This window comes from Merops nubicus, unplaced genomic scaffold (genome assembly GCF_000691845.1).
Source record: "Merops nubicus isolate BGI_N331 unplaced genomic scaffold, ASM69184v1 scaffold13389, whole genome shotgun sequence".
Classification (NCBI taxonomy): domain Eukaryota; kingdom Metazoa; phylum Chordata; class Aves; order Coraciiformes; family Meropidae; genus Merops; species Merops nubicus.
The window spans coordinates 144,331-157,137 of record NW_008630415.1 but is presented as its reverse complement, the minus strand read 5'-3'; the positions used below and the strand labels follow the sequence as shown (position 1 = coordinate 157,137).

At 41.0% G+C, this 12,807-nt stretch overlaps 1 protein-coding gene across 1 annotated transcript in view; it reads left to right on the top strand.

The window, feature by feature from the left end:
- The window catches only part of LOC103779658 (chromosome unknown open reading frame, human C11orf87), a 476-nt gene extending 314 nt beyond the window's left edge, over positions 1-162 (top strand). The window contains 1 exon segment of the mRNA XM_008947302.1: positions 1-162. This exon segment is cut by the window's left edge and continues 12 nt beyond it. Within this exon segment, the coding sequence (XP_008945550.1) occupies positions 1-162 (162 nt within the window).
- Positions 163-12,807: the final 12,645 nt, after the last annotated feature.

Genomic DNA, 12,807 nt, shown 5'->3' with positions numbered 1-12,807 from the left:
CAGGGAGAGGCAGCCCAAGGAAGAGACAGCCGGCTGGGAAGACCACCTCAGGACTCAGAGACCCAGCACCCCTGTGCCTCTGCATCCCCAAGCTCGCAGCAAGCACGGGCTTGTTTGGACACAGCTGGTGCGGGGCTCCTGCAGACGGTGATTTTGTCATGATGGTTTGGGGAAGACCTGGTGAAGGCACTGGTTGGTGTTTGTAAATACCTGAGTGATTATTCTAGTCCCCGAAGAAGAAGAAAACATTGCTAATTCAAACGAACGAACAAGCCCATGATCCAAGCGCATGACAGATCACACTGCGTTTCTCATTGACTGTGCAAGGAAAGGATGCCTCTTTTTACTGGAGAAGGAGCTGCACATAGCTACCACATCTCAAGTTGTCCACCTGGAGGAGAGGATTGGGCTTGAGGGTCCCTTTTCCCTGGTCATCCTTACCACAAAGACCAGGACAACCCCACTCTCTTGGGATTCCCCCTGCACCCTGTGACACCATTGCATGGTGTGGGTTGGGGCGTGGGTGAGTGGTGCGGGGGGAGAGGCAGGTCTGGCGGGTGCCTTGGGACCCCCGTCCCCTCAGAGCTGGGCAGCAGTCCATCCTGATCTCTCCTTTCATGGTAGGACCTATGCCCCTGTCCCCTCCCTCTCACTCCTTTGCAGGACTGGCTTGTTTTGTGCAGAAGTGGCCACTCTTAGTTGAGTTTAACTGCAAGCTCCCTCCAGCCCCATAGCCCTGTACAGCCCTGAGCATCCCACTGTCCGGGGGGATGGAGCCAGGTCTCTGCACAGAGCAGTGCCTCAGTTTGCCTCTCCCCTCAGCTGCCTTCATCTTCAGATGCCTCCTGCCCCCCAGCCCCATGCCATGAAACCTGAATCCCGAGCCCAGACAGGGTGAGGTGATGCGCAGTAACTTGCCTGTCTCTCCCAGAGGAGGTTGTCCTTCTACCTCCTGTTGGTCCTGAAACAAATCCAGTTCTGCACCAGGCACCCCGCACTGAACGCCTGTGTTTACAGCTTCGCCTCCCAACAAGGAATCCTGCAGCAGTACAGAGCTGGCTTCTACTTTTTTAGGCTGATACAGATTTTTAACCCTCCTAATCTACCAGACAGTTAGGGACAGGCAACACTTAATTTTCTCCCCTTTCCTCTCCTGGAGAACAAACCACGCAGCTGTGCAAAATGTCCACTCCTCAACCCTGGCAAATAGTTATTTCAGGAGTGGCTGATGTAGTTTGTCCCTAGCAAGCACCAAGAGCTTTTTGTCTGTGAGGTGCAGGTGTGAGTGGCTGCTGATACTGTGTGTGTTGGAGGAAGCAGCATCCAGACAATGCGGCTTTGCTTAGCGATAAAATCAATGACCACTGCTTGAAGGTGCCTTAACAGAGTGTCGTATCCAAACTTTGAAACATCTTGTGTGGTATCATGGCAGAGGCAGCCCTCTACTGTGCATATTAACATCTAAAAATTACAACTAAGAAAAAGTGATACCAAGGGGTTTCTTTTGTCTTCCCCCCCCCCCGTTTCTATCACAGCATTCAAAGAGATCTGAGGAGATAGTCTGCGGTTTTTAATATTTTGCATCCACTTATTCCCCCTCTGCTAGATTTTGCCTGCCAGTGTGGCTGTTGGGCTAGAAGAGTCCCAGGCACATGCACTGGGAGATCTGGGGCCCTAAGCCAGGAGTGAATGCCATCAACTAGTTTAAAACGGGGAAAGGGTGGCAGAAGTGCTCCATAGTCTTCTAACAGCCCCAAAATGCAGAGGTTTCAGGGCAGTGTTTCTGTTCCCCAGTTTTATCCCTTTCCAATCTTGCCTGGTCTGACAGAAAATTGCTGTTGAGTTTGGATCCTTGCCTCCAGCGTTTTAGGCAAGTACTGTATCGTCCAACTCAAGGAGCTGCTCCACCAGCCGAGGTTAGTGTGACAAGTGTACCTTCAACCCAGTGGTGTTTTGCCCCTTGCAGTCTGATGGGAGCGATGCCTGCGGGCTGGTGTGATTGGATGCTAGTGGCTACTTTGTTGTTGCTGGGCAAGGAAATTGGCTTTGTGTTGTTTCCCCTAATAAAGGATGCATGAACTTTTGTGTTTAACCTCCTTATGCAACTGCAGCACAGTATTGCACCACAGGGAATAGATTTAGGACAATGGAGAGTGTTAGTGAACAGTAATGGAGTTTCCTGATTGTTGATCTGCACTAAATAGAGAGATATTACTTTCCCCTTTATTTTGTGCCTTTAGAAAACAACAACAACAGTGTATAATTTTGCGTTTTATAAAAGCAATAAGATGTTCCAAATCACTCCAGCGCATTTCTGGTTGATGATTCCACTTCTTTAGTGTCTGAAGTCAGATACTCTTCCTTCTGCCTTATGCGCTCAAGGCATGCAATAATTCCCCAGAAGTGTACTGCTTGTCACATCTCATTGCAGTTATAAAATTGCCCTATTTTTGAAGAAAAAAAGAAGGATGGAGAGATAGATATATATATATATCTTTATATGTATTGTGGATATATAGGTATATATATTATTTATATAATCTCATGACACTAAAAGTAGTTGCAAAAATGTTACTAGAGTTAAAATATGTAAAACTCTCCTCTGTTAATTAGCTTTGATTTAATATTTTAATATCTCTGTATTTATGTAAAACTGTGTAAATGATGTGGTCTATAAGTAAAATTTCATACTGACTTTAATTTTCTCAGAGCTGTGAGCTTCTTGTGGTGTCATTTAAGGTTTTTTATTTCTAAAGTTAAATTACACAAGATACGAGAAGTTATAAATTCCTATTATCACACAGAAATACTGCAGTAAGGTTAATGTGTACTCCCAATGCACAGTCCTGTCTTGGAGTATTGCAAGTTTATGAGGTTTAATTGAATGGTCTCAGGAGATCTAGCTGATACAAACAGGACACATAGGTTTTCATTTTCATGAAACAATAAGCAATCTAGGGAATAGATGTGGATTTTTGAAACAGAGTTTATGCTTGGAGGTTCTGTCAAATCAGTTGCTTCAAAACCCTACAGCTACAGCTAAACTTCTGCACTTAGCATTCAGTATTAATAAGGCTGATGCTTCTTTCCCTTCACCCCTCCTACTTAAACTGGAAAAATGAAAGAAATTGTTCCTATTTCTAAAGCATACATTCTCCGCTAACTGTGAAACTGCCCAAAGGGTTTTGAACATACATATTTTATGCAAGTGTAATATCGATGTGTCTGTATCCATATATTTAAATATTTTTGTGTAACCTTTTCTACGATATTTGATAGAGATGCCGGGTAAATGCTTGTACCATTCTCGCACGTAAGGAAGGATTTGTACCCTCTCGATGTGGACATTCTTCTTCCTGTGAATTTGCACTGGTTTTGGCACGTTACGATGGAGACCAGGCAGCTGAGTGCTGGCTGCTGGAGGAACAGACAGTCTTTCCTCTGTTAAGAGGCATGTCCTCCAGCTGGATTTTCCTGGTTCTGAATAAGAAATTTGGGCCAGTTGCCCACTAGCATCCTGCATGTGTAAGAATAAGAAGTGCTGTGGTGCTCAACAGTTCCCTACTGGTCCAGCCATCGTCCTGTGGAAGAAGCGGGACAGCAGTGACTTCTTTTGTACATCCTAGTGAGAACTGGGAGCCCACTGGGCAATGCAGCGGCGGTGCTGCGACTGGACTGGAGAACAGACGATGCCTCCTCTTTCATTCTGGAGCCTGCTGGTGTCCCAGGGCTTTGGCCAGCTCCTGCTGGCTTCCAAAGGAGTGACTTCCACTGACTGTCAGAGGACTTGAATCCCATCTGTTGTCTGCACAGGGGTGACCGCTCTCCACATCACTACTGTTGGCTCTTCTCTGCGCCCATCATCACAGCAGCCTCTGTGAGGATGGAGACCACTGCATCCCATGAGTGCTGGGATGCTTCAGCCTGGTGGCACCAGGCAACCCACACTGCTGCTGTCAGCTCTACTTGTATGGACTGAGGCATTTGGGTTTCTGCATGGATCCTCTGTGGATCATGGACAGGGAATGCCATTTCATTAAAACGTGTCGTTCCAACAATTTTTTGGTGGGGGTTTGTCTCCTGCAAATGTAGTCTCAGATAAAATTTGCAGGCTCTTAATTCAGACATGTTTTAGCATTTGATACATCTCTCTCAGACATATATCTGTATATATGGATATACATCTTGAAAGAAATGCTGGACAAAAAAGTGAAGAACAGTGACTCCACATTATAGACAAAACTGTCCTATTACTAAAAACTACTGTTTTTTTTTTTTTTCATTTGTTTTGATTAATTTTAAAGGCTACTATCTTTAATGTAAATAACAAATTATTCTGTGATTAATGTTTTCCATAACATTTCTGAGTAGTTGCTGTCTTGTTTCTGGAAAGCTATGTCCAGTGCTATGAAGCAACTGTCCTTTTCTTCTGGTGTTATTAATATGAGTGCAACTTTTGTGTAGGGAGGAAAAAGAACATGGTTTGACTCTTTAGACAGAGCTGAATTATTTTGAATCCTGTTATAGGACTTTTGTTTTCTTTTTCTTTCTAGTGGTTGTTCTCTCTGCACGTTTATATTTTTTCTATGGGTACTTGAAACCCTGCATTTTAATAGGTATGCAAGATACGAAAGGAAAACACACATTTTTCCTCTTTTGTGTAAATAGTAAAATTTATAATGACCGAGATACCATTCCATTACATTTTTCATCTGTATAGAAGTTGGCATGACTCATATACAAGTCTTTAATATAAAAATCTTTAATAATGCTTTCATTTATGTTAAAAATTAGAACTAGTTTTATCCAGGACTGACTTTCTCATCTCTTTCTGTTACCTAACTCTTTCCTTCCATGAAGCCAAGTTTTCCATACGATTGCTAAATAAATTTCTAGTAGGACAGAGCCTCCTTCTGTTTTTAGTCTTTTACATGTAGGTCTCCAGTCGGAATCCAGCCAAACTCAATAGCGCAGCAAGTGTGTTATGAACTTGCAAGACTGGATGGTGTGTGAGCCTTGAGAAGAGAGGTGACTGGTCTGATGAGCAAACAAATGAAATGCCTGGCAATGGTGATAGCTTTCCTGCGTGGAGTTGTGGAAGTGAAGCCTCCCCATCCACTGGGTGGACCTGAGTGAAGAGGGACCCATTCCAGCCAGAGCAGAGACAAATAGCAATTTCCTTCCTCATACTGTTGCTCTAAAACATTGTATTCTATGTTATACTAGATCTCATTTCTGTAAATTATGTATAATATATTTCACATTCAAATCAAAGTTTCATTGCTTCATCGGTACTATATGTTCTCTATGGATAACTAGAAGAAGTAGTTTTCCAACCCTTTTTAACCCAATACCTCCACAAGTATCAATTTTGTATGAGTTAGGAAATAAATAAATATTTGAATCAGAACACTGTCAGTAAAAGTTGCCTTTATTAATATAATCTGGTGTTCCAGTTGGCTTTTCTTTGCTGTTTTCCTCCTTAAAGTGGAGCAATATAATCTGTTCATTATTTTACTTTTCTAAAGAGGACAAAGAGTTTGAAGTAAGCACTGCAAAATACACATATACAAACAGGAAAAGATTTTGCATTGTAGAGCAGAACAAAATCATGTAGGTTTTCTTGGTTTCACAGTAATTCTCTGTTTTTCAGACCCCCTCCAATCATGCAAAATTTTAACCTAAAATCTTCTGAAAGAACTCACATATAACAGGAAGATTGCCTTTCTTTTATTGTCTTAGCTTTGCTCACTACACAGTCGATGGCAAAGTACAGGTTAAAACTTCTCAAACCTCTCGTAATCTAAAAATAATAAAGTATCCTAGGGGATTATGAGTACTGTAAGTAAGGGGTAAGGATAGAAGATAAGAAGGAGAAAATATTAGCTTTATAATACAATAAAAGCAACATGTGCTGAAGGATGAATTCATGTTTATAAACGAGTGCCTTTACATTTTATTCTTGGCTCTGCCACTCACATATTGTAAGGCTCTCAGCTTCCAAGCTATTTATGTAGTAAGCTGTATCTAATGTATCTATTAAACAAAGACACGGAACCTGCAAATACACAGCTCTGACATGAATAAATTAAGCATCATATGCGTTTTTTAAAATACTGATACCATAATAGAAATTAAAAGAGTCTTTATGCTAATCACCTGCCTTGGGTTATTCAAATGCCTATATTTGGCAGCGAGGTCCAAGTCGTATGCTGTACAGCTGGGAGATGGATGGCTGAGCATCCAAGATGCTTGAACAGTCACACCAAGAGGCTCAATTTAATTTTTAAGTTGAAATGGAATACATATTATGAAGGAGAGCCAAGACAAGTAATGTTTATTTTACCATTTCATCACTCATAATGCTTTTTGCAGCACAGAAAACAGCCTTGTGTGATGTTGAGGAGAGTGCTGACTAAGGTAATAAGAATGTGGGAAAAGACAATTTGTGGGAGTAAACCAAGTGGCAAGTGAAACTAATGGCAAAACCTCCCTGAATTCAGTGGGGCCTGAGAAGATGTCCAAGAAAATACTGAATCTCACTCCCTGCTGGCTGTCCATCCCTTGCCAGTGTCATCAGACTTTTGACTGCTGTGGTTAGTATTTCTAGAGTGCTTGGATTTCTCTGATGTTTTGACTCACGGTCTGTATCCAGCTCCTTTGAGGACAGCAGGGGATCACCTGGGGGTTACCTGTGTGTGACACATGCATGCTCACTTCTTTTTAGCTTTCACTGTGTTCTGCTGTTGCCTCTGCATCTGACTCCCCCCTAGAAAGCCTTTTTGGTTAGTCTTTCCATAGGATGGGCTAAGTTGGCCAGGCTTGTTTCTTCCTTCCAGTGAGTAATCTCAGCCTATCTCTGACATTAGGAAATTTCTCAAAGTGATCAGTTGCTTCGATATCTGCAAAATACTGTAGGACATTGCCCTCATCTTGACCCAGTGTTGTCACACATTTACTCATAACCCAACTGTATTAGTATGGTATCAAAGTCTCTGCAACAAGTCAGAAGCTTTTGAGCAAGTGGGACCACTTCCCAACATGGTCCATTGGCTCTGGAACAACATCGCGTTCCCTGATTAATCTTCCAGACCTGGAGTCCAGGCTGAAGCTGCTGAGAAATCATCATTCTTTCATATTGAGAACACCACTGTAAAGAAAAATGTCAGATACTACAGAAGGGAGACTAAATAAATGAGAGGATATGGTGATAATAAGGGTATTAATATGCAAATATGAATGTAAAACCTTTGAGACAGACAAGGTCAACTGAATGCATAGTAACAGCTGACCATCTAGTCCACATTTCCTTCTTTTAAATCAGATTATCACAATCCAGTCTTTTACTTGTGGTTTTGAATTAGACATGTGCTTTTACTCTACTGCTCAGCTAGAGAGATCAGTCAGTGAACCTTTGCTTCTGTATGAACTCCAGCAGAACTGTTTAAAGTCTATTTGTTTTCATTACAGAACTGCAGTGTCTATTAAACCATCCTTTTGACAGGCCTCAGCAATAGCATAGGGGAGATTTCACTTCCAGCACGTGTTAGAGCTTGTTCAATCTGACAATGGTGATGTGTAAAGGAGGACAACTACCCAGATGTTCATATGGGGTCACTGTAAAAATCTGTAAGCAATTATTGCGCCTGAACAAAAAGCAAGAAACAGGTAAACCCTCAGACAGCCATGACTGACTTATCTACAGTGATGCAGGTTCAAAACATTGCATATCACCACTTGAGTTATTCTGGATTTATATGCTTCTAGAACTGAGATAAGTATATGGGCCATTACCTATCTGAGGGAGCTTCTCTAAAGTCAGTTCCTCCTGGGGTAAAGGGATGATGGTGAGCCTAGAGGAGGAGTGGTAAAGGTAGCTGAAATCTGACAGATATGTTTTAGTATTACTGTTTGCATAGTGCTGTAGCTGTACTGCAGGGGTAAGAGAAGGTTCCTTAGGCCAGTACTCTTGCAAGTGAGGAAATGTAACTATACCACACAACCCTTGGTATCAGATCTGGGTGTAATGTCTTTTACAAAGGAAAACGTCAGATATTATGGCTTCCAGAGAAACTCTTGAGATTGCTATGCTCCAATGAGGTCCCTTCTATTTCTTTTCAGAAGATTTCTACTACTGTTATGGAAAGTAAAATCTCAAATTCTGTCAAAATAAAAGGGAGCAACATGATGCTGTGCTTCTGAAAGACACTACGTTAACAAATTTTTATTTGTTAATAGCCTGGGGACTTCAGCACCAGAGTCGTGCTTCTTCTCCACTGACGTGCACTTGTTGTTGGAGTGAGGGTCGAGGCGGAGGGATGCAGATTCCCTGAGCACACAGTCCTCATTCAGCTCCTTCAGACTGATGGGTGAGGTGAGCTTGCAATGGCAATAGCAGTCAACAGGAAAATGAGAGAAAGCAATCACCTCTCATCATGTAAAGCATGAGAAAATAAAAAAAAAAAACCAAAAAAAACCCAACACAACAACTTTTGGAAACACAAAGATCTTGCTGGGTTAGCACTGGTGATTTGGTCAGGAAAATCTCCAGGATTTACTTGATGGTACCTTGGCTTGACTAACTTCTCATCTTGAGGAGGTTTCCTTTTGCTCTCCTGTCTCTTGTCCACTGCTAGCACTCTTCCAGAACACTACCCGGATTCAGTGTTAGGTCTTCACTAACTTTACTCTGAAGAAAGTTATGGTATACTTGCATGGATGTATAGTGAATGAGTTAGTGGATCACAAGGGAGCAACAACCACTGGGAGGGCAATGGAGTAGCATCCAGCAGCAAGGGGAAGGATGCAAGGGCACTTAACCTTTCAGTACAGTTTTGTGAAGAAGATAAGTTTAGTTAGATAAACCATGTGCTTAACAGCCATGTCTTGGGCACCTGGGATTAAAATACAGATAGTCTTATGTGGCTGTGGAACTTCACCTGGCTCTTGGGTACTATTAAACCCTATTGCCACAATGTCCACAGCCTTCTTCACACTCTATGGTGTTCATCTGCATTACCTTGCTTTCTGCCTCTACCCTTTGGACAAGATCCTTCATGTTTCCCCAGATATGCTCCTGCTTCCCTATCTGTCCAGCCTCATACAATGTCTACAGCTTCCACTTCTGACCTGACTGGCCTGCACATGGCATGTATGGAGTCGCATGGGTGAAGGTGAATTCATCGGTGCAGAGAAGGTCCCAGTTATCTCTGCCCTCCTCCTTGTTCAGCCACCAGCCCATGCACCCACAGATCTCGTCAACACCATTCAGCTCTCTGCTCTTAGTAGTGGAAAGTAGCCAATGGATGCAAAAACTGTTGCGGGAGGACAACTGACAGGCAATTGGGCATCAAATGTGCCGGCAGAGTAATGCAGGCGTTAGTGAAGTAAGTTATTTTTCACATCTCTTGAATTGTAAGTAAATTTCAAGACTTTTCTGATGCCTGACTCATAGTTTTGAAATGTTTAGATTTGGCAATGCTGCACAACAATGTCTTTGAAGCCCATCTGTGCTGTTTACATGCTCTTTCTTCAACCCTCAGGCATTGTCTGTTTCCTTTGGTTTTCCAGACTGTAATCTTTTGAAGCAACAAATTAGGGGTTTGTTTGATAATTGTGAAAGTTGCGTGAAGCTTGTTCAGAAGGTGAATCACAGATCCCTAAGACTAAAAGGGGATCTGGAGGCATATAGCTAGAAAATTATCTAGAGTCTTGTCACAAACAGGATTTTAATCCAGTAATTCATGTCTCCTGCCTGGCAGGTCCAGTGGCACAGAAGCATTAATTTTTTAGAAAGAGAGTCGTAACTGATTTCCAGCTTGCAAGTGGCAGTGAATCCATTTCATACTTTCATATGTTGTTGCAGTGATCACAAAAGTAGCCTAAAAATAAAGGGTTTATCCCTACAAGGCAGTATTTTTTAATATACCAAATGAAGTTAGCATATGCACTAGTTATTAGGACACTGTTAAAAACAGACATCTGGCAAGGAAGGTAAGCCATCTGTGAAAATACACTTCCTATTACATGTAATAACCCAAACAATGCCTCAGTTATAAATTCACAGTGCTGGGAGTGTAAACAAAACTGTATCCTGAGGGAATAATAAGGGAAAGTGTTACATATGCATCCATGTACCTACTCAGAAGGTGTCAGCTGAAATAAATGAGATGTTTGTGGATGCTGTGGAATTTTGCCTCACAAAATAAACCTGTTTTAGAGTTTCATCCTCCCCTCCCTTCATTCTTTCTCCCTTATTCCAATATATCTTTAGAAAAAAAAAAAATCTTGTGCTGAAGCTCCAAATACTTCTCTGCACCTCACTAACAGCAAAGGAGGTTGTGTTTTCTTTTGACCTGACACTGCATTGGATAGATCAAGGGCTGGACCAAAACCCTACCGAAGGTAATGGGAATTAATCTGGATTTGGATTATATCAGAAATTCTCCTGATGCATAGCTCATAGTTTTAGGGTCCAGTGTGCAACAGGACTGCTATATTAGCAAGTTCAAATAGCTTTTTAAATTTAAGCATCTGAAATATATTTTGCCTGTAGATTATACAAATTTATTTTCCAACAAATACTTAAGGGAATAGAATTGTCTCATCGTATAAAATAAAACTGAGTTGGTGTGGGCTGGTGACACGTACAGGTCCTGATGCAGCTGGAAAAAAATTGCCAGTCTTGTTTTTTCAAAGATGACTGCAGTTGGAAGTTCCTCAGTAGGATTCATGCAAAGACAGAGGCCACATAGGATATACATTTTTTTGTATTTATATAAATATAAATATGTGTATATGATATATTAATGTGTATTATCTGTATACATATGTATCTATAAATTCTCACACACAGATTTTGGTCTGATGACTCCTCTTGAAGCCCAAGATTCAATTTTCAAGTTAATAAGGTTTTCAGAAGAGTTCGGGGTTATCTGTTCTTTTCTAACTGCTTTCATTTCTATTCTCGAAAAAGAGTCATCTGTTATTGAAACTTCTGGTTATGTGTAAGAATATAAGCAAGTGGCATCAAAACAATTCTCTTCCAGCCTAAGCTGAGAAGAAATCTTCATTTTGATTTGTTCTAAGGGAAGCAGAATAGCAGTCATGCTTGTCCATTAGTATTTCTGAGGGTATCCAGCTAGAAACAAGGCAATGTACCAAAGCAAGCTGACATTTTTGTCTTAATTGATAAATAATTCAGAAAACAGCCGCAAGGTAGTAGAGGAAACATGCCTTCTAGTGAGAACCTAAATCTGCTCTGCTGAAAGGTGATTTGAGCACAGTCCTATCCAGGAAAGATATTTTCCGTGTGAAGTAACTGGTTAGGACAGGATAAAATGTCCTGATATGACAAGAAGTGTGGGCGCTGATGCTGTATAATATAGAGAATTTTTTTGCTAGTAGAAATAATGAATTGGGCATGATAGGTTCCTATCAATTGAACTGTTTAAATGCACATTAATTAAGCTTAAGCTTAACAGTTAAACTTTTCTTTCTTTGTGTTTTGGCTGATACCCAAGAAGCTTAAATCTGTCTTGATTTATTAAATTTAAAATAAAAAAATTAAACTTTAAAAGTTTAAGTGATAGAAGAGTGTCATTACTTCCAAAAAAGCCACAAGGTTACTGCAAAAATTTTATTAATGATATTCCTCAGATGTATTTCTACAGGAGATCACAAAAGGTGGTTATATCACTTTCCTTTAGCCTTCCATCTACTGATCCACAAAGCACATTTTTTCACCATAAAAAAGACTTTTTGTGTGAAGGATATTTTTTTTCCCCACAAAGATGCAGAGAAACTGATAATTAACAATTATTTTTTTCTACATATTTTTGTCACATGTGTTGTTACATTTCCCTGAGGCAAGGGTTTCTCCTTGCTTTCTCATAGCACACTTTCACTACTGCATGACACATTCAGCTGATAGAGGACTTCCAATATGCTTGACAAATGCTGTTAGTGCCTAATGGTAAAGGCTGCCTCAAACAATACCCCAGTCTCCGTTCCTACACACTTCATTCCAAGAGACGAACTGAAAGGTTAATAGATGTGTAAAGAAGGCCATTTGAGGAAAGAGGATATCACTGGATTAACTCAAGTTTTTAATATATAATTAAGGCTGGTCATAAACTGAAAATATTGTGGGATTCACAAACTTTCTACAGATAAATGACCGAACTGCACAGTTTACTGGGTAGGAACAGGATCATAGCCCTCTAAAAAGTCCTCTAGTGGCACTGTGTCCTCTTGGAAATCCTCCAGAGCAGCAGGATGTATATGCATAGAGTTAGGCTTGAAGTTTCTATGCAAAGTTGTTAGCATGGCTGCCTGAGACCAAGGAGCCTGTGTTCTTCCTTTGTGATGATGTTTGTATACAGAGATAAAAAGGTATCACCCAACATCATACTGGAAGAAAAAGGCCACCTACCCTTTAAGAGTGGATTTGTTACTACATATAGATTAATAGAAACTAAATTCAGTAGTCTGGAGAAAGGTATTAAGTAATCTTGAGATTTTTACTGCATCAGCTAACCTCATGGACAGATGCAGAAATTGCTTCCTAGGTCCTGAGTGATGCGAGTCAGATTCAAAGAGTTAAAGCACTGCATATGTTGGAGAAGAAGAAGTTGTTACTAGAAGACTCAAGGCCTTTGTGCAGTGGGGGTGCGGTGATAAGTGGAAAGGAAGCTGTGAAATGAAGAACTAAAGAAAAAATGGATAGGAAACTTCTTCCAGGTTTTGCTTTTCCTGATGATCTCTTGGAGCCGCTGGTAGTGTCTCATGGCTGTGGGCAGAAGCAGC